Source organism: Rhododendron vialii, chromosome 6a, assembly GCF_030253575.1.
Source record: "Rhododendron vialii isolate Sample 1 chromosome 6a, ASM3025357v1".
NCBI classification, from domain to species: Eukaryota; Viridiplantae; Streptophyta; class Magnoliopsida; order Ericales; family Ericaceae; genus Rhododendron; species Rhododendron vialii.
The window spans coordinates 2,568,148-2,594,582 of record NC_080562.1 but is presented as its reverse complement, the minus strand read 5'-3'; the positions used below and the strand labels follow the sequence as shown (position 1 = coordinate 2,594,582).

General features: G+C 37.6%; 1 protein-coding gene and 1 long non-coding RNA gene across 2 annotated transcripts; one reads left to right on the top strand and one right to left on the bottom strand.

Annotated features, from left to right (window-relative positions):
* The first annotated feature begins 2,467 nt into the window (after positions 1 to 2,467).
* Positions 2,468 to 6,209, top strand: LOC131330229 (uncharacterized). The gene is made up of 5 exons (XM_058363734.1): positions 2,468 to 2,875; positions 3,231 to 3,342; positions 4,515 to 4,588; positions 4,679 to 5,092; positions 5,863 to 6,209. The coding sequence occupies exons 1-5, from the start codon at positions 2,690 to 2,692 to the stop codon at positions 5,980 to 5,982; spliced, it is 906 nt and encodes a 301-aa protein (XP_058219717.1). The 5' UTR covers positions 2,468 to 2,689; the 3' UTR covers positions 5,983 to 6,209.
* Positions 6,210 to 18,543: 12,334 nt separating this feature from the next.
* On the bottom strand, positions 18,544 to 20,301 carry LOC131329363 (uncharacterized). Its single transcript, XR_009200744.1, has 3 exons — positions 20,008 to 20,301; positions 19,206 to 19,232; positions 18,544 to 18,771 (listed from the first exon to the last, which is right to left on the bottom strand). It is a non-coding gene; the product is annotated as an uncharacterized LOC131329363 (long non-coding RNA).
* Positions 20,302 to 26,435: the final 6,134 nt, after the last annotated feature.

Below are 26,435 nucleotides of genomic sequence, written 5' to 3'. Positions count from 1 at the left end.
ACCTAAGAACTGTTCACCCGGTTCTCATAGTTTATTCTTTTTCCTCCCTCTCTCTCTCTCTCTCTCTCTCCAACGAAGAAAGAAATGGGTTTGGAAGGAACGAAGAAAGGCTTGGATCTGGAACGATCAACTTCGATCTCGCCGACCAAGACATTGCCAAATTCCGGCAAGACCAGTCAACATGGGTGGCGAAAAAATGCCTGAGAAGATGAAAACTAGGTTTGTCCATGTATATTCATGTGTGTGTATAGATAACCAAATCACGGGACACTACTTAAAATCACATTTTGCATGCATTGAACAATTCAGATCATAAAAATTTGATCGAAAATTATGAGATTGAGATTTGGAGTGTTTTTTTTGTGTCCCTTGAACCGCCCCAATATATATATATATATATATATATATATATATATATATATATATATATATATATATAAAGAGAGAGAGAGAGAGAGAGAGAGAGAGAGAGAGAGAGAGAGGTATAAAACATCGTATATAAGCTTGCGTATAAATTTGTGGTTCCTTAAGTAGGGGGAACTTTTGTTGGCTATTTGATTTCAAAAATCCAAATATGGTGTGGTATTGTTCTAAGGCTCTGCGCATATTCTAGGACTTCAAATCCAAAATGGGAGGAAGAAGAACAAGAAAAAAAAAAAAAAGATGATATTTTAATAAAGAATAGATAAAATAAATAGTATTGGTGTGATGGTAAAAAAGACGTGAATAGATAAAATGAAAAAATTATATTATTTACTAACATTTTTACCTAACAACCGGTAAACTTACTCAAAATTGAGTGGACACATCATTCCAACAGCAGAAGATGAGTGCATTTTAGTCATTCAATTTTCATCAGAGCCAGAGACAACTTGGTCGTCCTAATAATTACTTGCTGACCTTGGATAAGCCCTATTTGTATGCACTTTTCTTCTCTTTATCCATCATCCCCTATGCATTAGCTTGAGATTAGGCTTGACGAATTGTGGGCCTTGGCCCCGTTTCAGAAACCTTCTTAAAAAATAAGCAGCTTATTTTACATTTTCAAACTAAAAAATAAAGTAAATGAAAAATAAATTTTTAATTTTTTTTGCATCGTATAAAAGATCTCATTGAGATCTTCCAAACAAGATCTATATTGCATATTTTTAGATTTCAATAAACCCATAATTTTTGAGCTTAAAATTGCTTTCTTAAAAAATAAGGACTTATTTTCGGTTCCGGAACGGAGCCTAAGGTGACACCTACCGCACCCCTAGCATGTGGCTCCGCCACTATGTGAATCGATTTTTTTTTTTCGCGAATAAAATAGAAGTGAAAGTAATGTATCTCATCCACCAATTGGGACTAACTTATTTGGTTAGAACTTTTGCATCTCACTAGGAAGTTAGAAGTTCGAGTCTTCCCATCATCTGCGTGTTAGTGTTCTTTCTTTTGTATTTATTGAGGTTATTTATTCCCTTAATTGGGCTTGTGTTGAGTTGAGTTTATAGTGATTTGTGGTCAATTTGATGGAGTGCAATTTTGTTCACCCTCTTTAAAAGAGGGTGAACATTACCCTCTTTCCTATGGGTTGAAAATGGTGTGGATCCCACCACAAGTGATATCATGTTTACCCCTGCAATACACTTTTTGGTAAGCATGACATTACTTTGTAATGGAATCTACATTATTTTAACTAATAAGAAGGAAAGTAATGTTCACCACCATCTTTTAAGGATGGTGAACGAAACTCAACTCAGTGTTCCGTGATTTGTATATTGTACTTTGTAGTCCCACCACGGGTGGTTGGTGTGAAGAGTATATTAACCTTAGGGAAAATGACGGTTCATGACGTGTTTTGATAATTAATACCCGTCAATAACATGTAGAGAACATTTGTTAATGCTGAAAATATCCTTTGCGTGTATTAATTATCAAAATACATTATTGGCCGTGATTTTAGAAAGTCTAATGGTACAGATATAAATCTGTACCAATGAGTACAAACCCTTTTTGGGGCCCATTTTGGATCTCAAAAAATTGATCGGAGTCGCTTATTTTGTTTAAAATACTTTGCTTATGGTCTTTGCAAAAAATAAGCTCAATCCGGTATCGGAAAGAGTATTTACGAAACATTCAAGTTTACTTTCAAATTCAAGCTTAAATTTTGGGACAAAGTTGGACGTTTTGTAGACGCCCTAATCGATACCGGATTAAACTTATTTTTTGTAAGAGCCGTAAATAAAGTATTTTAAATAAAATGAGTGGTTCCGATCATTTTTTTAAACTCAAAATGAGACCAAAAAGAGATTTGTACACACTGATACAGATCTTGTATCTGTACCAGTAGCACCTCTCCCTTATTAGTGAGATATGGGAACTCGAACCTGAGCGTTTTTCGTTGAAGTCCTAATTTCCACCACTGAACCATCCCTGATCACACCGATGATCGAACACCATTCATATTTCGGAGCTCGTCCAGAGTTAGGCTTGGGCTGCTAAGGTGGGCTTCTATTGGGCCCAAATACACGGCAACTGATTAAAGCACACAACGCAGTCGAGAATGGCCCCTTCCAAAAAAACACCAACAGTAGACCGTTGAGCCACTCCTCTGAACCTAACGGTAACAAATCCGATTTCTCCTTCAACCTGAATCCCTTCTTCTTCTTCTTCTCCTTCTTCTTCTACTACAATACAATACGATACAATGGGCACCCTCAAAGGCTCCAATAATTTTGCCTCCGCTCGTAGACGATGGAGTGAGGTATTCGTCTCCCTCTTAGACATGATCGATACCCAGAAAACCCAGATCGAATATCTCCTTGAAAAAACAGACATGTTCGAAGATCGACTTAAATCGCAGCGCGAACGGTTTCAAGACAAGATCTCTCGGGTAACCCCTCAATTTCAACCAATTTCAAATTTTTTGTGTGCGTTTTTTTTTTTTTTTTAAGTTAGGGTTTTGGGTTTTTATTGTGTCTTGGGTGACCCTCAATTTGCATGCAAATTTCAAATTTTGTGTCTTTTTTCTTGAATTTAGGGTTTTGGGTTTTTATTGTGGGTAACCCCTCAACTTATACTGAATTCAATTTTTTTTTTTTTTTAATTTAGGGTTTTGGGTTTTATTGTTTCTTCGGTAACCCCTCAATGAATAACCAGTTTCAATTTTTGAGTTTTCTTTCTGATAGTAGTGTTTTGGTTTAGGGTGCGTTTCTGACAATAAGTGGTTGGTTTGATTCCTTGTGTAGATGAAAAGCGAAATGGTTGTTCAAGAGATGGTGTGTGATGTTGAGGCAGCATATTGGGATTTGACGTTGGGTCAGAAGCAGAGAGATGCTTTTAACTACAAATTTAAATTAGGTTAGTTCTTTTTCTTCTTGTCAATGAGCATTTAGGAGAAATTTACGCATCATTCTGGTTTGGTTGCGAGTGAATTGTGAAGATATAACTAGAAAAATTTGGGATTAGGATAATGTTTTAAGTGCAATCTAAAAATGCACTGGAAACTCCTCAGAGTTAATGCATCGTTTGTTTCGGCAGTAAATATTCTCCAAATATTTTTCCCCGTAAAAAATGTTTCCTTGCGTTCATTGAAAATGATAGTGCTAGTGCTAGTGCTAGTGGTTGCACAGGGGTAGTTTGGGTGGTGGTCGTAGGTGTTATGGCAATGATGATGGGGGTGACATGTGGTGGTGGAATGGTAGCAGTGTGCTGATGACATTGGTGGTTGCATTGGCAAGACCCTGGTTTGTCATGTTATGCCTCATGTATGTGTCTTTGCAAAGTTCAATATTTTGATAGTTGGCATTAACATAAGAAGTGGGAAGTGAAGGGTTTTAGTCTAGGAAGCTAGGAAAGAGGGGGAAAGCTTATATTTTTTTCCCTTTTGTGTGTGCTAAGTAGTGCAAGCTTTACTGCGAATATCTTCTATGTTCAACGAAATTCCTCTTAGTTCCACATTCGTTCTCATCGTAATGATTCAACCCTGCGTTTTGTGAGCACGTAGAGCATTTGTGTTTGTATGGGAATGGATACAAGGGCATTAAGGGGCCACCTTATGTTCTTAGAGTCTTAGCAGGAGTACAGGTAAATAGTGTTAATTTCAATCAGAATATATACATGTTTCTCATGTATCCTTGAAGGCTTGACTGACCTTATGTTCTTAGATTCTTAGCAGGAGTACAGCTAAATAGTGATAATTTCAATCAGAATATATACATGTTTCTCATGTATCCTTGAAGGCTTGACTGCATCTTCTATTCTGTTTCTCGTCGCTTGAAAGCTTTCTGATATCATGAATAAGGTCTTAATGATCGTCTGTTGGAAGAAACGAATAAACAGTTTGTATTATAAATTATCAGTTCTATGATGCTGCTTTAGTGAGTGAATCATTTGATTGGTTTGTATTCATTCCCTCCTTTTTTGGGTTCTGGGATTGGTTGGCACTTGGCATTCAGTTTATGTGGTCTTGATTTTATTCTGTTGCGGAATCAAACTATTTTATACTGAAGTATCTTCTATTAAAAGTACAGATGATGCAGTCAGTGAATTGGCGGATTTTAGAGCATGGTTTGACCACCTCTGTTCTAAGTGCAGTGACGCAAATGTATGTGTCACTTCTTCAAGTCGGAAATGTTTGTTAAAATTCCCTTCTGTTTTCCTATGACAAGAGCCCTCCATTTTAATGCATCTGCAGGAGAACAGTTCAAAGGTGACGGCCCTCTTGGCAGAGAAGGACTTTGTCTGGAACCAGTATAAAAAGAGGGAGAGCGACCTCACTGACCGGTTGAAGAGTAAAAGTACTGAAGTTGAACAGGCAAATGAGAAGATACAGAAACTTCTTGCAAGTATGGAGATATTGCAGTCCTCAAACAGTGAGAAAGATCGTATAATACTAAAGTTGAAAACCGAACTTGAAGAAGCCTCAGTGAAAAAGAGTGAAGAAATTTCTAGGCTTTCAAGAGAACTAGAGTTGTTAAGAAAGGGTAAAGGTGCTTCTGTTACACCAGTTTTACGCCGTTGCTCAACAAGATCTCGCTCGAACGAAGGCAATGATGCAAGAAATATCAATCTGAAGAGAGAATCACATCCTTCGCAAGTAGTTGAGAAGGTAATTGAATGATATGCATAATGGAGTTTCAAATAATAAGCTTGGTGTTTTGGGTATTATGGGGTTGTCTTGCTATATTCATACTGTGTTTCTGCTAACGACTCCATTTTTTCAGCTTTTGTTTAACTACCCTTATGAACCTTTTAAAGTGTTCACAGATAATGCTTTATTTGCTTTGGTTATAGTGGTTTTGATTTCTTCACATAATTTGCAGTATCTTCAAGTTTGAACCAATATCACTGGGCAATATCAGAGTTTTTTTGGGTGACCAAAAAAGGTTTATTCAAAGAACACAATGTTTTGGAGACATACAAGGCTGGCATACCTTCCAATTGGCAATTACAATGAAGACCAACTGAAATAAAAACACATCACTAGGCACGAGAATTTGGAGATAGGAGGCAATAACAGTGTTGAGTCTGAGAAATGAACAGTCCATTGAAAGTTAAAATATCGAAAAATATATCACCTTTTAAAATTCAATTAGCAGACAACGGTTTAGTTACTTGAGTGTTATGTAGTCATGGAAAGGATATCATATTCAACATATACTTGTTCGGCAACTGAAATTGATGCTTAAATCATGGCTTTGCGCTTGTCCATCCGTTATTTATGCAATATGTTGGTAGAAGCCATATTGATTTTGGTTTATGGCATAGAGCACCAACGTTATTTGTACTTTAAGAAAGCATGAAGTTTAAGGCATCTGTTATTCCATTTTGTGAAGGTTTTATATTGGTTCATTGAGGGTAGATGTTGCTATCCTGTAGGGGTGCAGAAGTTCAAAGAGAACAGCAGTTGAACCCTTTCCCACTTCAGAGACTCCAAAATTGTTCACATCAGCGTTCAAAGTTCCTAAACTGAAGAATTTATCTCCTTGTGTTATTTGACATCTCAGGTCGCTGTTGTTTTATTCAGTAGCTATCTATGCGTGTAATATGATTGTTGGGGGTTAACTAATTTATGTGTCTATTCTTCTTTGCTTTGTGTAGTTTATGCGATCGGCTTTGGGATCAAATGTAATTTATGCATTCCATTTTGGTGATTCAAAGATTCACCTTTTGACATTGTAGACAAGATTTTCGATAGATGTTCTTGGTTACTTCTCACGCAACCACTTCCTGAGCAAACTACCTTGTGTTGTTCTTTTGGAAAGAAAGATAGGTTCTCCATAATCTGCATAATCATAGTGCAAAACGTTACCTTCTCTCATTGGTTGAAATGGTGTGGACCCCACTACAAAATGATATCATGCTTACCATGTAATATACTTTTTGGTAAGCATGATATCACTTTGTGGTGGGGTCCACATCATTTCAATCAATAGGAAGGAGGGTAATGTTCACCCTCTTAAGTGGAGGGTGAACAAAACTCAACTCGCATAATCATGGTAGTAGTAGCCTAGTAGGCATTGTTTGGTTGAAGTTCAGTTGAGCGTGTAGATTTGTGGTGGGGAATTTTGGTCCTTTGTGTAAGCTCCTGATCCTGTCTCCTTCAATGAGCTAATAGTCTTTTTTGAGAATTTGTGTCACTTTTCAATTGATTATATCTTGTAATTTATAATGTTTATGTAATTTTAAAAACATTGTCATATAGAACTAATCGAAATGTACGAAGTATAAAACAAGATCTATATTGGGACGGAAGAAGTATCTTTTTAAATATAGCTAAGTAAGAAAGGAGTACTAGAAAATTACAATCATAATCTATGGACTTAAAAAGAGAAATCTCAGACTTCTTTTTGTTTTGTTTACTCTCCCTTAATTTATCAGAACTTGCATACCGGGGTGTTTGGGATCCTCATTTTTTACATTTTGCGTTTTGCATTTTGGCCTTTTGAATTATTGTCAAAATGTAGGTAATTGATTTTCACACTACTCTTTTTTTTTTTTTTTTAAACTACACTTCATTTTTTGTTCTCTTGTGATGTGAACTTACAAATTACAGTAACCTTTTGTTTGTTTGTTTACTCTTTCACATTTGGAAGAATCAAATTGTAAATTAATACTATCACAATAAGACAAAAAAAAGGGGAGTATGAAAATCAATCCCTCAAAGTGTATTATGAATCTGCAGCATATGTGGATGACAAGTGCATAATATATTTTGCAATAGCAGGACTGTTTGGGAGCATAATCATACGAGTTTGTTTTTGACCTTTTGCCATTTTTTGTTTATATGTTTATTATAATGCCTTCGAACAACCATTTTAGACATTTTTAAAGATATTAGTAATTAAAATATCATTTGATTTTTCCACTTCACAAATACTTATGTCTCATATTTGAAAGTCTCTCCAATATTTTTCTTTGCCTAGTAGGAAGTCTAATATGACTTTAAAAAAACGTGAAATGCCATTATTTTGTTATGGAAATAGAAAATAAAATTATATAGGACGGAAATCAAAATCTTACGTAATACAAATAACTACCAACCATAATACAACTTACAAAATAATAAATCTACTAACATTTTGAACAACAACCGGTCATGGTGGAATTATTCGGGATCATGGTGGAAATTGGATAGGGGGTTTCCATAGGAGAATTATTGTTGATTCTAGTATCAAGGCAGGCAGAAATCTGGGCATTAAGGGATGGGCTGGTTTTCTCGCAAAGGACCAAAATATTCGAAGGCTGGAAATTGAAGTGTATGCAATGGGTGTTATTCAACTGCCCAATGATAAGAACACGGCAAATCATCCTTCAGGTAATATTTTACTACTTGACTGCATTTGTCCGATGCAAGAATTTGAAGACGTTTCCATCAAGCATATCTATCGCGAGGCAAATCGTCGCGTAGATGTGTTGGCAAATGACGCTCCGATTTTGGTGGGAGATTTCTATATCTACCTTGCTATTTCTAGTTGCTTTTTATGCAGATTTGATTGGGATGGAATATCCCCGAATTGTAAGCACTTTGTGTTTTATTATGCATTGTTGGTTTACCAAAAAAGAAAAGAAGATTACGGCTAAAGGGTCTTTTACGTGGAACCAAAAAAGAGAAGTAAAAAAAGTTCATCCCTCCTTAATTTTGCATTTTCCTCTCTTTCACCCTTATTTATTTGTCAATATTGTATACATTAGCGGGGGTTAGCGGGAAGTTAGTAAATTAGTTCATAGAGGCTCCAGACACTGTCCATATCCCTGAACACCAACCAACGCCCCTCATGAGACTCAAACCCAAGCCTCTACTAAGGAAAATGGTGGGTGATGCCAACTGAGTTAGGAGCTCATTGGATCTTTCGAACTTCGGGTTGGTGCTGTGCAGTGAGGTGCACAGCATTGTGCTGCGCACCTCCAAGTCGTTGGATGCACACCATTGGATCGTGCATCCAACGGCTGGGATCTCATCTTGGCAACCAACGATCAAAAGCCGTTCATTGCCGAGATGAGATTTGAGCCGTCGGACGCACGATCCAATGGCTCAAAAATGTGTAGCACGGTGCTACGTACACCGATGCACAGCACCATTGGAAACTTTTATTCCGGGGGAGGGAGGGTCAAACACCCAAAGTGCAAAAATTTAAATGCCAAAAGTTGACATCCATACAGAGGCTCCACTGGGGAGTAGGGCTGCAAACGATCTGAGCCGCTCGCGAGCGGCTCGGAGCTCGGCTCGATAACGGCTCGGCTCGGTTCAAGACAAAAACGAGCCGAGCTCGAGCTCGAGTCCTGGGCTCGTTTCATAAGCGAGCTGAGCTCGAGCTAGTCGAAACTCGGCTCGAATTGGCTCGCGAGCTCGATTATATAATATATTTATATATATATATATATATTTATATATATATATATTTTTACATATTTATATTTATTTATATATATATTTATATTTATTTATATATATATTTATATATATTTATATATATTTGTTTCATAAACGAGCCGAGCTCGAGCTCCGTAAATACATATCGAGCCGAGCTCGAGCTCGAGTCCTGCAGCTCGTCACGAGCTCGAGCCGAGCTCGAGCCAACTAAATTTTTGCCGAGCCGAGCTCGAACACTCTAAAACTCGGCTCGGCTCGACTCGTTTGCAGCCCTACTGGGGAGGTGCTGTCCCTCAAAAGGACAGCACAAGTTGTCCCAGACGAGCGAGGTATGTTTTGGTCTCACGTCGATGATTGAAAACGTTGACTTCATAGAGTTCGTTTAGTAGAACAATTATGCCAACAATTAGCTAGATTGTATATCATTAAGTGCTTAATTGAAATATTTTTATCTTGAAAAGAATGGATCCGAAACGCTAAATCAAATCCATTGGAACCGAGTATTGCGAAGTTATATGTATTCCAATCACGTACTTAATGATATCCGACCAAGCTAATTTTTTGCATATTTTCTATTCGACGAGTTATACGAAGTCAACGTTTCCGATCATCAGAACAAGACCCCGCTCACGCGGGACAGCACCTCCTCCTAGTTGCTCCGAATCCATCTTCCGTAGTTTTGATTTCCTCTTCAAATTTTTGGCTGACCATTATACAGACACATACACGTAAGTACCAAAAAAAATTACACATACACTTAAAATACACTTCCAGCAACCCAAAAATTTGAATTCCATGTCTGCTCAATTAGTTCTTGATCCAATCGCTGACCCGGTGCCAGAGCCTGAAGTCCATTCCGTGAGAGTAGATGCCAAACGACCCTTGAGATAATTAAAGAGATCAAAGATGTAACTTTTTATTACTCCCACCAAATGCTCCGTCAAATACTCGGCCAACAATTTGGGGAGGTGTCCAAATGCTCGGATCAAATACTCAGCCAACAATTGGGGGTGGAGTCCAAATGGTCTGATCAAATACTAGGCCAACAAATTGGGGAGGAGTCTAAATGCTCGGATCACAAACACGACAAGGACGGCTATTATTTGCAGGATCAAGCGAGAAAGAAGGTTTGACATAATGGTCATGGCAGTGAAAACGAAGTTTAAGAGGAGCCATTTCTTTCTATTGAGTATGAGAGGAGGCGACGGAGAAGTGGCAGAGGCCGCAGCAGGAGGAGGAAGAGTTAATTAGGAGGGACGAATAGGTTTGCGGTTTATATAGGCCATGCTTGGTAATTTTTGTTTATTTTAATGACGAGCAAAGACGAATAGGTTTGCACTAATAGTGATACTAAAATTAGTATAATGCACTAATATACGGGGTGAGTTTGGATTGAAAAGTTAAGTAACTTATTTTTGTCTTTATTTGAATTTTTTTTTGAATTTTGTGGGCACGCGCCCCGAAAATCGGTCGATCTTTGGGTGCCCTTTTTGAAGACTGGGCGCGGCCCTCTTTTGGAAATGCGCGGCGAAACGCCTCGATTCAGAGTCGCCACTCGGGTTTTAGCGGTAGGAACACCCAAGGAACCGAACTCGAAAACGTTTTTGCCACGTTTGTTTGATTTTGAAAAGGCGTAGACCGGTCCGTCGTCACCTTCGATATCTGAGGTTCGGGAGCCAGGTTACGAGAGGGGAAGGGTTTTATGGCACCCCCTCTCGCCCAATCCGGAGATCGGTCTCTACTCGGGCATTTCATGAAAACCTTTGCATTTTTCTCTCATTTTATCATTTTTTAGCCAGTTAGGGCGGGGGAACAGTTAATGGGGACGAAAGCGGTAACAAATTGCAGTTTATGTGACAAAATGCTTATGAATGATTTGATTGCGATGCTAAGTATAGATTGAGAACAAGCACTGAGCATCCCAAGCAAACTGCAGTACGCCGTCACAAGGTGACGTGAGCAGATTCTGCCAGCATGCACTGGTCGAGCCACTACATGGTGATACAACCTGCGCACGCCACATATAAACTGGCGTACTCCACTTGTCGGATCTCTCAGTCTTTGTTTGCAACCCTCTGGGCTCTGGAAAAGGACCAGCGCACACATAGGGCAAACCACGCAGTTTAATATAGCAGAATATACACAGTCACAGGCAAAATGAATGGCTTTAGGCCATGAAAGAAAGCAGAACACCCCAAAACAGTGTGGGACAGAAGATAGGCCTATCTTACACTTCAGATGCAAAGGCCAGTCACTGGACCCAGAAGCCTACTGCCGTACGCCAGTATATTACTGCCGTACGCCACTTTGCCTTTGATTCCAGTGTTTGGCTTTGCATCATCTGGGTTCTGGAACATGACCAGAAGGAACCCAGAGGCCTTTACATGACAGAAATGAACAAGATAGGATGCCACCACTAAACAGTTCTAAATATGAAAAGCAGTAAACTGGTTATTAGCATGCTAAGGTGGTCGACAGAAAGATAAAACAAAAGGAATGACGATCCATGATCCCCACGCCGGTTATGCCCATACTGCCATGACTGGCGTACGGCTATTGTAAACTGGCGTGCGCCATGTGTCAACACACACGATAGCTGTATTTTATCCATTTAAGGCCAGGACTAGTATTATCTACTAGCCTGGACCTTACTGACCCCCCTCAGGAGTTGAAAACGAAAAAGAACACCAAGGTGGTATACCTCTTAGTATTGTGGTTTGGTGGTTGTTTTTGAACTTGAGGGTTGAAGATGGTGGCTTATATGATGACTGGGTTCCAGCAGGATGTGTGGAAGTGTGTGACCTTTTCTTCTCCTTCAATGGATGAAAGGAGATAGAAGGCTTGAAGAAAGGAGAAGAAGAGAGATGGCACCTTCTTAATGTGGCTAACCCCTTGCAAATGAATGCAAGGGGGGGTATTTAAAGAGGGAAATGGACTGAGATCAGTTAAGGCCAGGCCTTGTTTGGCTGGTCTTAGGAACAAAAGAGGCCTTCCATGCATTAAATGCATGGGACTAGTTGATGGGGGGTGTAGGAGAGAGAGGGGACGCCCCTGCCGAAAGCTATCATCAGGGACACTGTGGCCGACGTCAGGGTGGCACAAAAGTCCCGCCCAAGTGGCTGAATAAAGTTGATTTGACTGGGTTTGACTGGCGTGCGCCAGTATAAGCTGGACCACTGGTCGATGACTGACACGTGGCATCTTACTGGCGTACGTCACCAAGACACTGGCGTATGCCAGTTGGGTTTTGCTGGGGCCGTTTGGCTCTGGTTTGAAGGGTTTGAAATGGGTTTTGGGCGCTCAAGGCTTAAGCACACCCTTGTCCTTGATCTGTTTTCGACTATAATCATCATTGGGGAAATAAAAGATCGACAAATGACATTATCCGGACGGTCCAGAATGGGGTGTCTACACATTTGTTTGTTTTGCATTAAACTTTTGCGACTTATTGATTCGTCTCGACCAAAGGAATCGAAAAAGTAAAAAATTTTGATCGAAACTCATAATTTTTTGAATAAAAACAAAATAAATCAATTATTTTACTTATTCTTGTCTTTTTAAAAAAAATTATGAGTTTTGATAAAAAAAAATTTACTCTTCCGATTCTTCTCGCCGAGACGAATCAATAAGTCACAAAAGTTTGATCCAAAATTATTAAATACAAATTTTTTTAAATAACGAAAAAAAAAAAAATACTGTTTCTGTTTCAATTTTAAAGCCAAATGAGCCTACGTAGAGGTGAAATTATCTCTCTCTTTTTTGTTTTTGTTGAAAAAGGAAGCTAGCATTAATTAAAATAGAGTTCTGAGGTACGAGACCCCTACAAAGTCATTCCAAAACTGATATACAATAACAATAGAAATAGAACTAAAACTAATAAAACCGACACCATTACACCACTTGCCAAACCGACACCATTTCACCACCAGCTGAGGTGTAAAGTCTGGCCCACCAATACCCCATTTTTGCCAAACCGTCCGCACAACTGCGCGCAAACATTTGCCTCAGAGCTCGCGAAATTATCTAATGCATTGCATTTTGAAACGTTCCAAAGGGAAAGGGGGGGTCACATCAAACTAATTAAAGAATGGGAAAAACTAGATACCGACATGGTGCATCACTGCCGGTATACAAGAAGTTGGGGAAGTTTCTGGTTGGTTAGGAGTATTTGACACCATATTATGGTGTATGAACTTGTCAATCCATGAGAGTTGCACCAAATAATTGTTCCTAAGGTCTGTCCTTGGCCACTTTTCTCTCTCTCTCTCTCTCTCCTAGACGCAACTATTAGTAATATGCAAGGGTTATTAATTTTAAATTCGAGAAAAATAAGATTGGAGAAATACGGGAATTGAGTAAAAAAATGTACTCTCTCCGTCTGGATTAAATTGTCCCTAGTTCTATTCTAACCGGTTAAAAAACGGGTTATATCTTTGAATTCGTAATAAATTTCATATCGAATATGGATCTTGTTTGATAGATCTCGATTAGTTTTATAATACAATATTTTTGAAATTACGTAAAATATTATAAATTGAAAGATATAATCGATTGAAAAATAACACGAATTTCAAAAAAAAATTATTAAATCCGGACAGAGGGAATATCTTTTTTTTTTCGATAACTAAAATAAAAAAATATCCTTGAGAGTTATATGTATTCACTTATGATTCCACTTTTACTTAAAAGTTAGAATTGATTAATGTAAAACCATCGTTTGAATTTTAAATTCATGATTGACCTCATCGTGCATAATTTCTGGAGTCGCAGTATAGGTCCACAGTAGCTTTTTACATAGGGGCAGTACAAATGTCTAGTTCCACTGACATTATTTACAGCAAATTATTTTTGCTACAAGTACAAACTTCGTCGTCACAGCCATCGACTTGAATTACAATATTGCCCTTTACCCTTTGCTTCAAGTTCAACTTTTTTCTACCACGGAAAACCAAACTAGTGATAAGCGTATATGGGAGAATTAAAATAAATAAGCAGAAAAAAAATTACCTATCTTTTGTCATGGTGTTTAAGTCTTGAGAAGTCTAGAAACCGTTTCGAACTTGAACCAATATGCTCCATCAACAAAAATTCTCACTAATAGATTTCGGAGAGTAATAAGTAGTATTTCCAATCTAATCTAATCTATATAAATATTTTTCAATCATGTAACTTGATGGTAATCACGGGTTTTTATATAGATAGATCGGGATCCTTTTTCAATGGACACAACCCTTCATACTTTCTTCCATTAAAGAAGTAATAAGACACATATTCATTAATAGTTGCAACCTAACACATGAATGATCACTAAACTCATTCATGAATAGTGATCATATCTATTCACAAATAGTCACTAAACCTTTTCGTAAATAGCTAGTCACCAATTATTTAGGTAATATTTTATTTAAATATAATACCCATATTTTAGTTATGAACATAAATACTATAAAATATAAATAAGACATGCCACATAAATAAATTCCCACAACCAGTTCATTGATATAGGCCATACGACATCTACAGATAGATAACCAAATACAGAACAAAGCCATACAGCCGAAACTGATAACCACCAACCTAATGCAGAGATACAAAAGACACAACCAAGCCCTAAAACGAGACAAAAGCTAAGGTGGAACTTCGAAGCCGGAGCTGTAATCCGAACCATCACCCCTTCTCCCCCTCGTACTCGACATCTCCTATTGATAATTTTTTTTTTAGGCTCATCACAAGTTCTACAAAATACTCCTTCAAACCACAAGTTATTTTAATTTTTTTTTATGAAATCCTAAAAAAGATTAACTCAATTTGATATCAGTAAGGGTTGTTTCAGAATTCGTAAGGTATTTTTTTTAAATATTTCTTTTTCAAAACTTTTTCTTTCGAAAAATGTTTTCCAAAATTCTTTTAAAACAATACTATTCCTTGTCCCATAATTGTAACGCCCCGATTTTTGAAAATAAAATCGGAGGTTTAAATATTAATTTCTAAAAATTTATTAAATTAAGATTCGAAATCCAAACCGGATAATTCACCCTAAAGTTTCGTCTATTACAAATTATCGTAGAAATACTGAAAATAGTCTTTGTGGTAATAAACTAAACAAAATCACAGAGCCATCCTCTAAGTTTGATACGGATCCCAAGCATATTCTGGCTCAGCTCCCACCTCTGGGTTCTCTTCAGCATAAAACTGTTCACCTTCGGGATTTGGTGTCTCTTCTTGATTATCTGCAAAATCTGGCACGGAAGCCAGGCAATCCGTACCTGAGTGAACAAGTTCACCCCGAAGTATAATCCAACCCAACTACCCTTCTTACTTTACAGATAGCAAGCAGCAGGAATAATAATAGTGCGAAAAAGTAATACAGAGTTTATTCCACATAAATCAGTTCATTACTATCCATTAACTTGACGTGAAATCTAAGATCTCCTCCGCGGGATCTTTCCTCCCTCAACCACTAGCCATGCTCGGTCCCATGAGGTCACTTCCCTTTGCTGTCGCAGATGCATCTAAGTTATGTACCGAGTATGCATCCCAATAACTACAATAATGGGAAAGCTTATCATGCCTGAATCACAACTAGGGTTCGCCTATCTTATATACCACTTCACCATCATCTCTGGACGCACGCCAGTTTATCAAATCATCACTGGACACACGCCGGCACTGGACACACGCCAGTTTATCAACTCATCACTGGACACACTCCAGTTTCAATCTCATCACAAATCTCAACATCACGCCTGCAGGCAATCTAGAAATAAAACTTTCCAATTCATCCATTATCTAGTATCGTCTAGGTGAATTCTACTCGCATACCATCCCATGTCTCTAGGGTCCAATCTATCACTCAAATCGATGCAATATACAACAAATCAATAATAATTAAAACAATTAATAAACAATGTAAACACGCAACTTATTATGAACGGGCCGTTGCCCTTAATCTTGTATAGTCATAATGTCAACAATAAAGTAAGAGTTTTAAAAGGAATTTGAAAGGAAAATTTCCTAGGCTTTTATTAATTAATTCTAAGATAATAGATTAATTAAAAACTAATTAAATACATTAATTGGATAAAAATATTGAAACATTTATCATGACCTAAATAAGAATCATAAAAAGGTCCTATGCAACCAGTCGAGTGTCAAAAGTTGGGTCCGGAAGGTCACGGGATTAATTTAAATAAAGACGTTTAAATAAAGTGGCCGAAAGTGAAGTAAATAGATAATAAATAATTTGCAAATTAAAATATGCTACTGTTAACAAGATTTCATCTTCAAAATATAGAGAGTCTAAATAAAATTATTCGGGCATTTATAATAAGGTTATAAGGTCGTAAAGAATTTTTGATTGAAAACGCTATAGAAATAACAATAAATAGTAAATTAAATAAAAAAATATTATCCTAACAAGATATCATCTTTGAGATGCAAGAAGTCTAGAAAAAATTAGTTTGGGTGTTAAAACGTTGTTTGGAAGGTCGCAAATATTTTTCGTTTGTAAACTTTGATAGATAACGAACAAATAATTTAATAAATAGATAATTAAATAAAAAAAATATGATCTTAACAAGTTATGATCTTTGGAGTGTGAAAAGTCTAGTAAAAATAGTTCGGGGGTCGAAAACGATGTTCGGAAGGTCGAAAAGTGGATTCGAACAAAAACAGTGTACACCGCAAGGTTGGACCAGTCAACCTTGCGGCTGGAGCCTCCACCGCAACATTGGCTCTGGTTCTTGCGGCCCGCAGGTTGCGGCCGCAAGGTTCGTGACAGCTTCGGTTTTTTTTGTTTTTCTCACGGTTTTCGATGCATGGGACCATAAGGGGCATAGGGTTAAGCATAAAAACAATAAATATACTTAGAGGAGTGTTTGGAATGGATTATACTACCTTGGTTCGGGCCGAATTGATTTTAGAACGAAACTTGATTTTTGGAGAAGACGACTACGGTTTTGGCGATCGGGGGACTTTGAGCTCGAATTGAATGATGCTTGGGGATGCTTGGGATTGGAGGAAGAGATTGGAATGGTCAATTCGGATTTCGATTAGCTTCGGAAAGGAAACCCACTTTTCTCTCTCTCTTTTTCTCTCTCTAGAACTCCATTGATTGGAGTTCGATTTTTCTCCAATTTCTCTCTCTCTCTGGACTGGTAAAATATGGGGAGTGGCGTGGTGTGCCCTAGGGTCGGGGTTATAGGGTATATATAAGGGAATTTTTATAAAAGTTGATGAAAGTTGAGTTTAAAAAGGATTCTAATACTAGGGCTTGAGATGAACGAAAATAAAGGTGGAGATAATCAGGGAGAAGGAGTAGAGTCTGACTAGGAGAGGGAGAGGTGGAAAGAAATTCGTAATATGCATGCATGCAATTAAAAAAAAATGAAATAGGATAATTAGATTAGAATAATTATGTTTGTATAAATATATCCTATTAAAGAATAATTAATTTTTATTATCAATAATACTAATTATATGATATTATTTCTAATAAAAATATCGGGTTGTTACAATAATTAATCTCACCCGATTCAAACATGGAATTGAGTGAAATTAGCGATGAAATTAATTCAAGACAAATAAACCAAGAACTATTAATTCTAAAACTGTTAATTCCATTATTTTCAGTCAGCGAATCAAACGATATCACCCACTAAACAAATGTTGCAACTTTGACTGGTGGAACATAACTATTCCCTCCTGATTTGTAAGGGCTTTGGTGGGAACCGTGGGTCCCACAGTTAATCTTGTTAGTTAGTTAACTCAACTACGGTTGTGTTTGGTTGAGAGTTTAGTTTAATTTAGTTTTGGTAGTGGGTAGAGAGAGAAATAGAGTAATGATTGAAGATAGGGGTAATGATTGGAGAGAGATAGAGAGAGATGTGAAAGTAATAATTGAAAAAATAAGATAATGATTGGAGAAAGAAGTAAGGTAATGATTGAAAAACAAAACTAAAACAAAACTAAAATGGCCTCGTCAAAGATTAAAATAAAATGAGTACTAAAAGTTATGGCTCCACCGAGATCAGTTCTATATATTCGTTGAATAATTTTTTTCTTGACATTTTACTTTTGAGTTAATATATTCGTTGAATATTTTTTTTCCTAATATCTTATTTTTATAACTCAAGTGTCTGTTCCAGCTTTTGCGCACCTTAACCAATTCTGAGATACCAATCTCACCGCCTATATTTACGAGAGTTTCACAAATCTTATTTAATAATTCCAACGCACAACAGCTTCCTTCTTGTTTCCTCTTTTCCTCCGAGTCCTTCTCTCGGTACACCATTTGCTTACCGTGTTTTGAGAGACAAGTCACAGTCCCATACAAATGATTAAAGCCACCAAATATTTTTTTTAAAGAATCATGTAAAAGTTCAACTCAGTTGGATATCGATAAGAACTTTACTAATTTTTTTTCTCAATTTTCTGTAAGAAAATGGAACATATAATTAATTAACCCCGTACCAATATTCGAGTGATTAGATTTTTTATAAGTATCCTTAAAAATGCATTTAAAATAAATTGAGTGGCTCCTACAATTTGTATGAGACTGTCACGACCCTGACCTGCCCCTTGAGGTCTTAATCATGACAAATGCCAGTGATTTTTCACTAAGGCCAAATCATAAATCAAATATCACCTAAACAAGCGATAATTAAAAGGGGCTAAACATAACAGCGGAAGCAAAAGTCAACTTTTATTGATAACAAATCAAAGTCTTACATAGGTTTTACAAACCAAAAGTAAACCTATCAAAGCTGTGCTTACTTACAAACTACAAGCTCAAAAGCTAACAAACCATGTACAAAGCTAAGTGTCCACAAACACAACTTCCTCTATACAAGCTTCCAAAAAGAAATACTACACATCCCAAAAGTAAAACACCGCGCCACCCTACACGTCGCTTCCTGAAAGGTGGAAAAGAAAATACATAAGTCAAAGCTTGTGTGAATGATTAATACATAACTCACATGCCTTCCATGGACAATGCAAAATAATTTGATAGAATTTCAAAACAAGAACTCAAATCCATAGGCCAAATATAATGCACATTCCGCTATTCAAAATTCAAAAGCTACCAGGCGTCCCCGGTAGTGGATAAGCCAGACGTCTATGCATTATCCCAAAACACACACCAACCTCAAACACCCTTGCTAGCCATTAAGCCGTCTCCTAGCAAGACCGGATGTTGGGAATACTATTAAATAGATTCGCAAATATTTCACAAATAAATCCACCTTCCATTGGTATCCATTGAGTACACAATTTATAAAACATGTTCAAATAAGTTCGATAAGGGAAACAAGTTCAAAACCATGTGTTTATGTATTAAATCACTCACCTCGATCCACGTGACGACTCGAACTTCCTAGAACATTCAATCAAATGGAAACATGTTTAGACAATACTCAATGATTCTATTTATGCTCAATACAATGCCCTTAAAGTGTTTAAGTTCAATTCAATCTAAATAAATCATAACTAATTCAATTAAAACTTAAAAAGAGTAAGATCAAGACACAAAGATAGCTAGCTCACATTTGTATTCCTAGGAAAACATTAGAGATCAACCCTCCAACTAGATTCATCTCAAGAAAGCAAACCAATATTATTTTTCAGCAAGAAGCTTCACAGGACAGCTCAACTTTGAAACATTATTATAAATTGTGCTTTTAACTTTTTTTAGTGATTCTAGTGCCAAAAGTTGCGTAACAGGATGTACTACAAAAGTTGTGAAGGAACCCAAGTCAGATTCGAACCTAAAGGATGGAAAAATGAGTAAATACAGTTGGTTCGCGAATCTGTCAGGAAACAGATTTCCTGATTTCAACCCAGATTTCGGAAAATCACTATAAATTGAATTCTCAACGGTTTTGGGCGTTTCCAGCGGCAAAAGAACAAGCTTTAAGTCTACTTTCTAACTTGTGAATGAATCAATACCTAATTCAAAGTTTACGAATGAGAAATTACGTAAAAACTGAGACCCAGTTTGCTGTCAGAAAACTGCTATGTACACATGCTACATACACGAAATTCTACTACTCAAATCCAACAAAATTCATCAACTAAACATGAAATACAACTACTAAAGCATGGAATTCAACATACAAAACATGAATTCAAGTAGGAGATGTAAGAATTACCAAGTTAAATCTTCAATTCAAGGCAAATAAGGTTTCCCCTAATTTTTCCCCTCTTCTTCTCCTTCTTTTCTCTCTTAATCGGTTTCTCTCTCTCTCTCTCTACGTTTCTTGATAAGAATAAGGGAAGACCGTAGTTTTGTTTTGCTAGGCTTAGAAAAATTATTGAGTGTGTGTGTGCCATATGCCAACTTATGCTCCAATTTCTTTTAGCTAGCAAATTAAATCCAATAACTCACATATTAAGCCTAAAACACATCACATAATTAACTTAAAACATAATTAAAGATTAGGAGTATTACAGAGACCCCAAGATAAATCTTTTACAACGCGCACGGTGTGCAGTTGGTATACCAATAGTTTTGTTGTTTCCACAAAAATTTCCCCAAAAATCCAATTTCACCCATTTCTTTCATCTCCCCACATCTGATTTTGTCATGTTGCATACTCTTATTTGATGTGTTAAGTACCACAGAATAACAGAATTAGAATCTTATATCAAGAGATAGAAAAGAAGTGACTAGCTAGTATCGTGTTGTTGCTTAATTTGAAGAATAAATACACTTATAAACGAAACGAGGTTCAAGACTTAACCATATCTTACAAACCATAGAGTATTTTACAATCACAAATCTATCGCCCTCTCTCGTGACTGCCTCAGCGATCTGAGTAGAAATAGGAACGATTGAAATGAGAGAGAGAAAGAGGACTGAGAGACGAGGGAATTAATAGGCAACATTGTGTCACTAACATTTGGAATCGTGGCATTATCGCCGCCCAAAATCGAATTCCTTAGTCTGCTCAATTAGTTCTTGATCCAATCACTGACCCGGTAGCAGAGCCTGAAGTCCGTTCCGAGAAAATAGACACCAAAAGACCCTTGAGATAATTAAAGAGATCAAAGATGAGACTTTTTATTACTCCCACCAAAAGCTCCATCAAATACTCGGCCAACAATTTGGGGAGGAGTCTAAATGCTTGGATCACAAACACGACAAGGACGGCTATTACTGCCATGATCAAGCGAAAAACAAGGTTTGATATAATGGTCATGGCCGTGAAAACGAAGTTGTTCGGGAGAAAAAGAGCCATTTTTATTTTATTTTATAATTGAGTATGAGAGGAGGTGGCGGAGAAGCGGCAAAGGAAGAGTTTAGGAGGGACAAATTGGTTTGTAAATTTTTAACACAAAAACTTGGTTTATATAGACCATGTTTGGTGATTGTTTTATAATCCTACGGATGGGAAACTAACTGTGAATTATGAGCCAGCCAAATCGTATAAAATATGAAACTCGTAGAGAGTTAAACTATCATAAGCCAATCGTATGAAATATGAATCTTATTTGGACATAAAATAAGTTCCGAAAAAACCAACACAATCGGTACCAGATTAACCATTGACCTCACAAAAAATAATGAGGTCGATGGAGTCTTTTTCTATATATTTTTGAGAAAGAATAATCCAACGGACATATATATATGTCCAGTACTCCATTAAAACCTATTTGGGCAGTAGCTATTCGAGATGAGTTTCGATAATCACAAAAAGTGCCGTAATTCTCAAATAACATATGTTGTCATCCAACATAACAAAAGGATCTTTTACTTTCTTTCCGTTTGACGGAAAAAAGAGAGAGAGGATCTTTTCCCCTCCAATGTCCCAATCATATCTTACTGGATCTAGTTCTCAATTGGAAAAACATCTCAGCTCGATTCAGCGCGCGGCATCATTAATAAAGTTACGCTTACGATCATCCTCCAAAGTCAATGCCTCTAAAGATGGTGGCTGGTTCAACACTCTCCCATGCAATCAGGGGTGAATTTAAGTAAAGCACAGACAGGTTACGTGACCCACCTAAAATTGTTAGAATTATGTTTTTTTAACCAAGAAAATAAGTATTCCGTTTATTTGTGGGCATGCGCCCCGGAAATTCTATTTGTAAAATCGGGCGCGGCCCCTTTTGTTGGAAGAGCGCAGCGAAACGCCTCGATTCAGAGTCGCCACTCGGATTTTAGTGGTGAAAGCACCCAAGGAACCGGACTCGAAAACGTTTGCCACGTTTGTTTGATTTTGAAAAGGCATAGACCGGTCCGTCGTCACCTTCGATATCTGAGGTTCGGGAGCCATGTTACGAGAGGGGAAGGGTTTTATGGCACCCCTCTCGCCCAATCCGGAGATCGGTCTCTACTCGGGCATTTTATAAAACGTTTGCATTTTTCTCTCATTTGATCATTTTTTTAGCCAGTTAGGGCGGGGGAACAGTTAATGGGGGTTAAAACTTTAACAAGTTGTGATTATGTGACAAAATGTTTATGAATGGCTTGATTGCAATGCTAAATATAGATTGAGAACAAGCACTGAGCAAATTGCAGTACGCTGCCCCGCAGGGGCGTGAGCAAATTCTACCAGCATGCACTGGCCGAGCCACAGCATGTTGATTTGACTTGCGCACGCCACAGGGAGACTGGCGTACTCCACTCATCTAGTTTCACAGTCCTTATTTGCAACCCTCTGGGCTCTGGAAAAGGACCAGCGCACACCCAGGACAAACCATGCAGTTAAATAAACAGGATATATATATTTACAGACAGATGAGACGGCTTGAAGCCATGAAAAAGAAAAGAAACCCCCTAAACAGAGTGGGGACAGGAAGGAGGCCAAGATTAAGCTAAGATGCAAGGGCCAGCCACTGGATCTAGCTTTAACTGCCGTACGCCAGTCATGGACTGCCGTACGCACGTTTGACCCTAATCCAGTGCTTGGTTTTTGCATCATCTGGGCTCCGGAACATGACCAGAAGGATCCCAGAGGCCTTTTGAATAAACAAAGAGTAGGCAATAACCTTTACGTCTAAACAGTTCTAAGCATACAGAAAGCAACAAACCGGTTGTTTAGCATGCAAGGGTGATTGACAGAAAGATAAAACAAAAGAAATGACGATCCATGATCCCCACGCCAGTTGTGCTCGTACTGCCATGACTGGCGTACGGCATGTAGAAACTGGCGTGCGCCAAGTATCGTCGTATACGATTGTTGTATTTTTACCAGTTCAAGGCCAGGATTGGTATTGTTTACCAGCCTGAGCCTTGCTGGTTCCCCTCAGGAGTCGAAAACAGAAAAGAACGTAAATGTGATATACCTTTTTGTATTGAGGTTTGGAAGAGGTATTGAGCTTATGGATTGAAGATGGAGGCTTAGAAGGTGACTGGATATCAGTAGGGTGTATGGAAAGTGGGCTCCCTTCCTTTCTCTTTCAATGGAAGAAGAGGAGGAAAAGAGCAAGAAGAGAGAAGAGGGGTGCTTTTGCTTCTTGATGATGCTAACCCCTTGCAAATGAATGCAAGGGGGGTATTTATAGGAGAGAGAGACTGAGATCAGTCTGGGACCAAGGCCTTGTTTGGCTGGTCAAGGCAAGGTTGGAGCCTCCCATGCATTAAATGCATGGGACTTGCCTTGATGGGGGTGTAGGAGAGAGAGGGAGCGGGCCTGGACGATACAATCATCAGGGGCTACTGTGGCCGACGTCAGGGTGGCACAAAAGTCCCGCCCAAGTGGCTGAATAAAGTTGATTTGACTGGGTTTGACTGGCGTGCGCCGGTAAAAGCTGGGCCACTGGTCGATGACTGACACGTGGCAGATAACTGGCGTACGCCTCCAGGACACTGGCGTATGCCAGTTGGGTTTTGTTGGGGCTGTTTGGCTCTGGTTTGAAGGGTTTGAAAGGGGTTTGAGAGAGATTAGGGACGCTCAAAGCTCAACCACACATTTGTCCTTAAACTGTTTTCGACTAAAATCATCATTGGGGAAAATAAAAGATCGACAAATAACGTTATCTGGACAGTCCAGAATGGGGTGTCTACATTATTTTTTATGAAATAGAGTATTCCGTTTATTTTTTTCTTAATGTTTTGCACTATCTGTTGTTTGATCAAAGGCTATAATTGAAAGATGACCCATCTGTATACAACTCCTGGATCCACCACTGCACGCAATATTATGGCCTCTTCATCAAAGTACTCCACTAGGTTCTTCAGTACTCACCCAATCATCCAACACATCTATGTTCTGTTTTCAAGACTAATCGAGTCAAGTGCATCTTTAATTCCTTCGCCTAATATTCTTACAAAAGAAATTACTTACAATACATAAGATTCATTTTGAAAGCATATTAAAGGGGTGTTTCCACTAATAAAAATCACAAAAGATTAATTTAACGCATTTTACCATCTCGTTTTTACTAACAAAAAGTTTCAGTATTTTACCATCTTGTTTCCACTAAAAAAAAAGTTGTCAACAAAAGCATTTGTTGCTACATGCAGTAACTCTATTCACAAACCCATCAACAACTTATTCACTACCGGTAACAATTTGATATTTCTCAACAACTTATTCACTACAGGAATCTCCTTACAACTTCTCAATCACAAATAAAAATCTATAAATTTTTCTCTACCGGAAACATCCCTAAATATAAATTGAGTAACATTGTTTGAAATAATACCTTTCTTGAAGTTTCAAATTATAGCAAACACAGATTAAATCATTAAGGGTGGATTTGGCTTTAAAAGTCAAATAGTAACTCTCTCTTCTTCTTTTTTTTTTTTTTTTATCTTTATTAAAAAAAAATTCTCATTTGTTAATTTTGCGTTAAACTTTTGTAACTTATTGATTCGTCTTGATGAGACGAATCAAAAGAGCAAAAAATTTTGATTGAAACTCATAATTTTTTTGACATTATTTTTTTTGTCTTTATTCAAAAAATTATGAGTTTCAATCAAAATTTTTTACTTTTTCGATTCTTCTCGTCGAGACGAATCAATAAGTCACAAAAATTTGACGCAAAACAAACAAATGCAAAAAAATAAATGTTAGGGGGTCTCCATGGAACAAAGTGATAGTTGATGAGGTGTTTATGCACTTTTGCCTTATAAAAAAAAGGTATCTTAGTCATTTCCTCCATTTCGTTAATGGAGTTAGCATTTTTTTTTGTTTCCAGTAGTTGATGAGGTCTGTATGGGCGATTTTAAATGTGATGGGATCTCCGTTGAAAAAAAGTGATAGTTAAGGGGGTGTTTATGTACTTTTGTCATTACTTAACTTTTCAATCCAAACTCACCCTAAGTCTTTTGTGCTCTAGTCTATTCTGCCGCTTAGAATGGATGAACTTAAATGTACTCCAGTTTCTTTCGAATCTAGTTGCACTGCAACATTGGCTATGTACTCGAAGAGCAAACTTTAGTAAACCTGGACAATCACCTCCGAATTGCTCCCATGCAACTAAAAGATTAAAAACTTGACCATTTACTAGACAAATTAAAATTTAGCAACTTACAATATATAAGATTGCCAACTAAAAAAATTAAAATAGGCATGTCCTAGATTTGAAAGATAGAAGATTACTGGACTTAGTTTCTCTCGTTGACGAATAGCAATGGGCATACCGAAGTCACCTGTTGACTGTTTGTATTCCTCCGTTTGTGAACGTATTTGGTCTTGCAAAAAAATCATTCGGCACCAAGACTATAAGAGCTTGAAATTTGAACCATTCCTCAAGCAACTTTGTTTCTCTTCGTCAAAGAATGTCTAAAATATATTCCGAGATTGAGAAAGCAACCAGCCGCATGAAGAGGGTTGTGAAGTTGCTTTTCCATCTAGCAGGGATGGAACTATTAAGGGGCTATGGAGGGCGAAGGCCCCTGCGTAGTTTCGGTTCCTTTTTTTAGTATGAATACTTCAAGTTCACACAGCAAATTGTGAAGTTTTTGTAGGAATTGGGAGGTCCAAACAACATTCTCAAGAATGGAGCTTAATCATTTTGAGCATAATGTTGTTCAACATCCGGAATCCAAATAATTGGAAAGTATTTATGGGCTATGTCAATGGTTGATTGAGACTAGAAAATCAGCAATTTCGAGTTATATCAATGGTTGATTGAGACTAGAAAATCAGCAATCAACTTACTTATTTACATAGTGGTGGTACTTGTGCTTACTCTTCATAGTTCGACTCATCCGTTTACGAAATTTTGATTCCGTCCCTACCATCTAGCATCAACCACTCGAATGTATGGGATATACAAAGAGCCTATTGTTCAGCCTCACTTTAATTGCTTCTTTTGCCTTATCCATTGCTCTTCATACAAGTACCCCATTATAGACTTTTCATCACCATCAGTTAGACAGAGAACCCTCACCAAATTAAGGATGTTTCACTAACTTTCACCACAAATTGACAATTATATCAAAAATCTCTATCCTCCAAAATACTTTTAGCAACTTCTTTCCGGACATTACATTTAGCATATCGAGACCAAAGCCATTTATCACTAGTGAACATTTGTCTAAGCTCTTTCTAATTGAAATTTAGAAGGCATTGAAGACTTAAAAAGTTTGCAGCAAACCTTGTGAAGCCAGGACGACACAAGTCTC

Bases quoted from the DNA above. Each gene is read 5' to 3' on its own strand.
- LOC131330229 (XM_058363734.1), top strand. From the start codon at position 2,690: ATGGGCACCCTCAAAGGCTCCAATAATTTTGCCTCCGCTCGTAGACGA. The intron at 3,343-4,514 runs GTTAGTTCTTTT...TTAAAAGTACAG, and splicing joins TAACTACAAATTTAAATTAG to ATGATGCAGTCAGTGAATTG. The intron at 5,093-5,862 runs GTAATTGAATGA...GCTATCCTGTAG, and splicing joins CTTCGCAAGTAGTTGAGAAG to GGGTGCAGAAGTTCAAAGAG.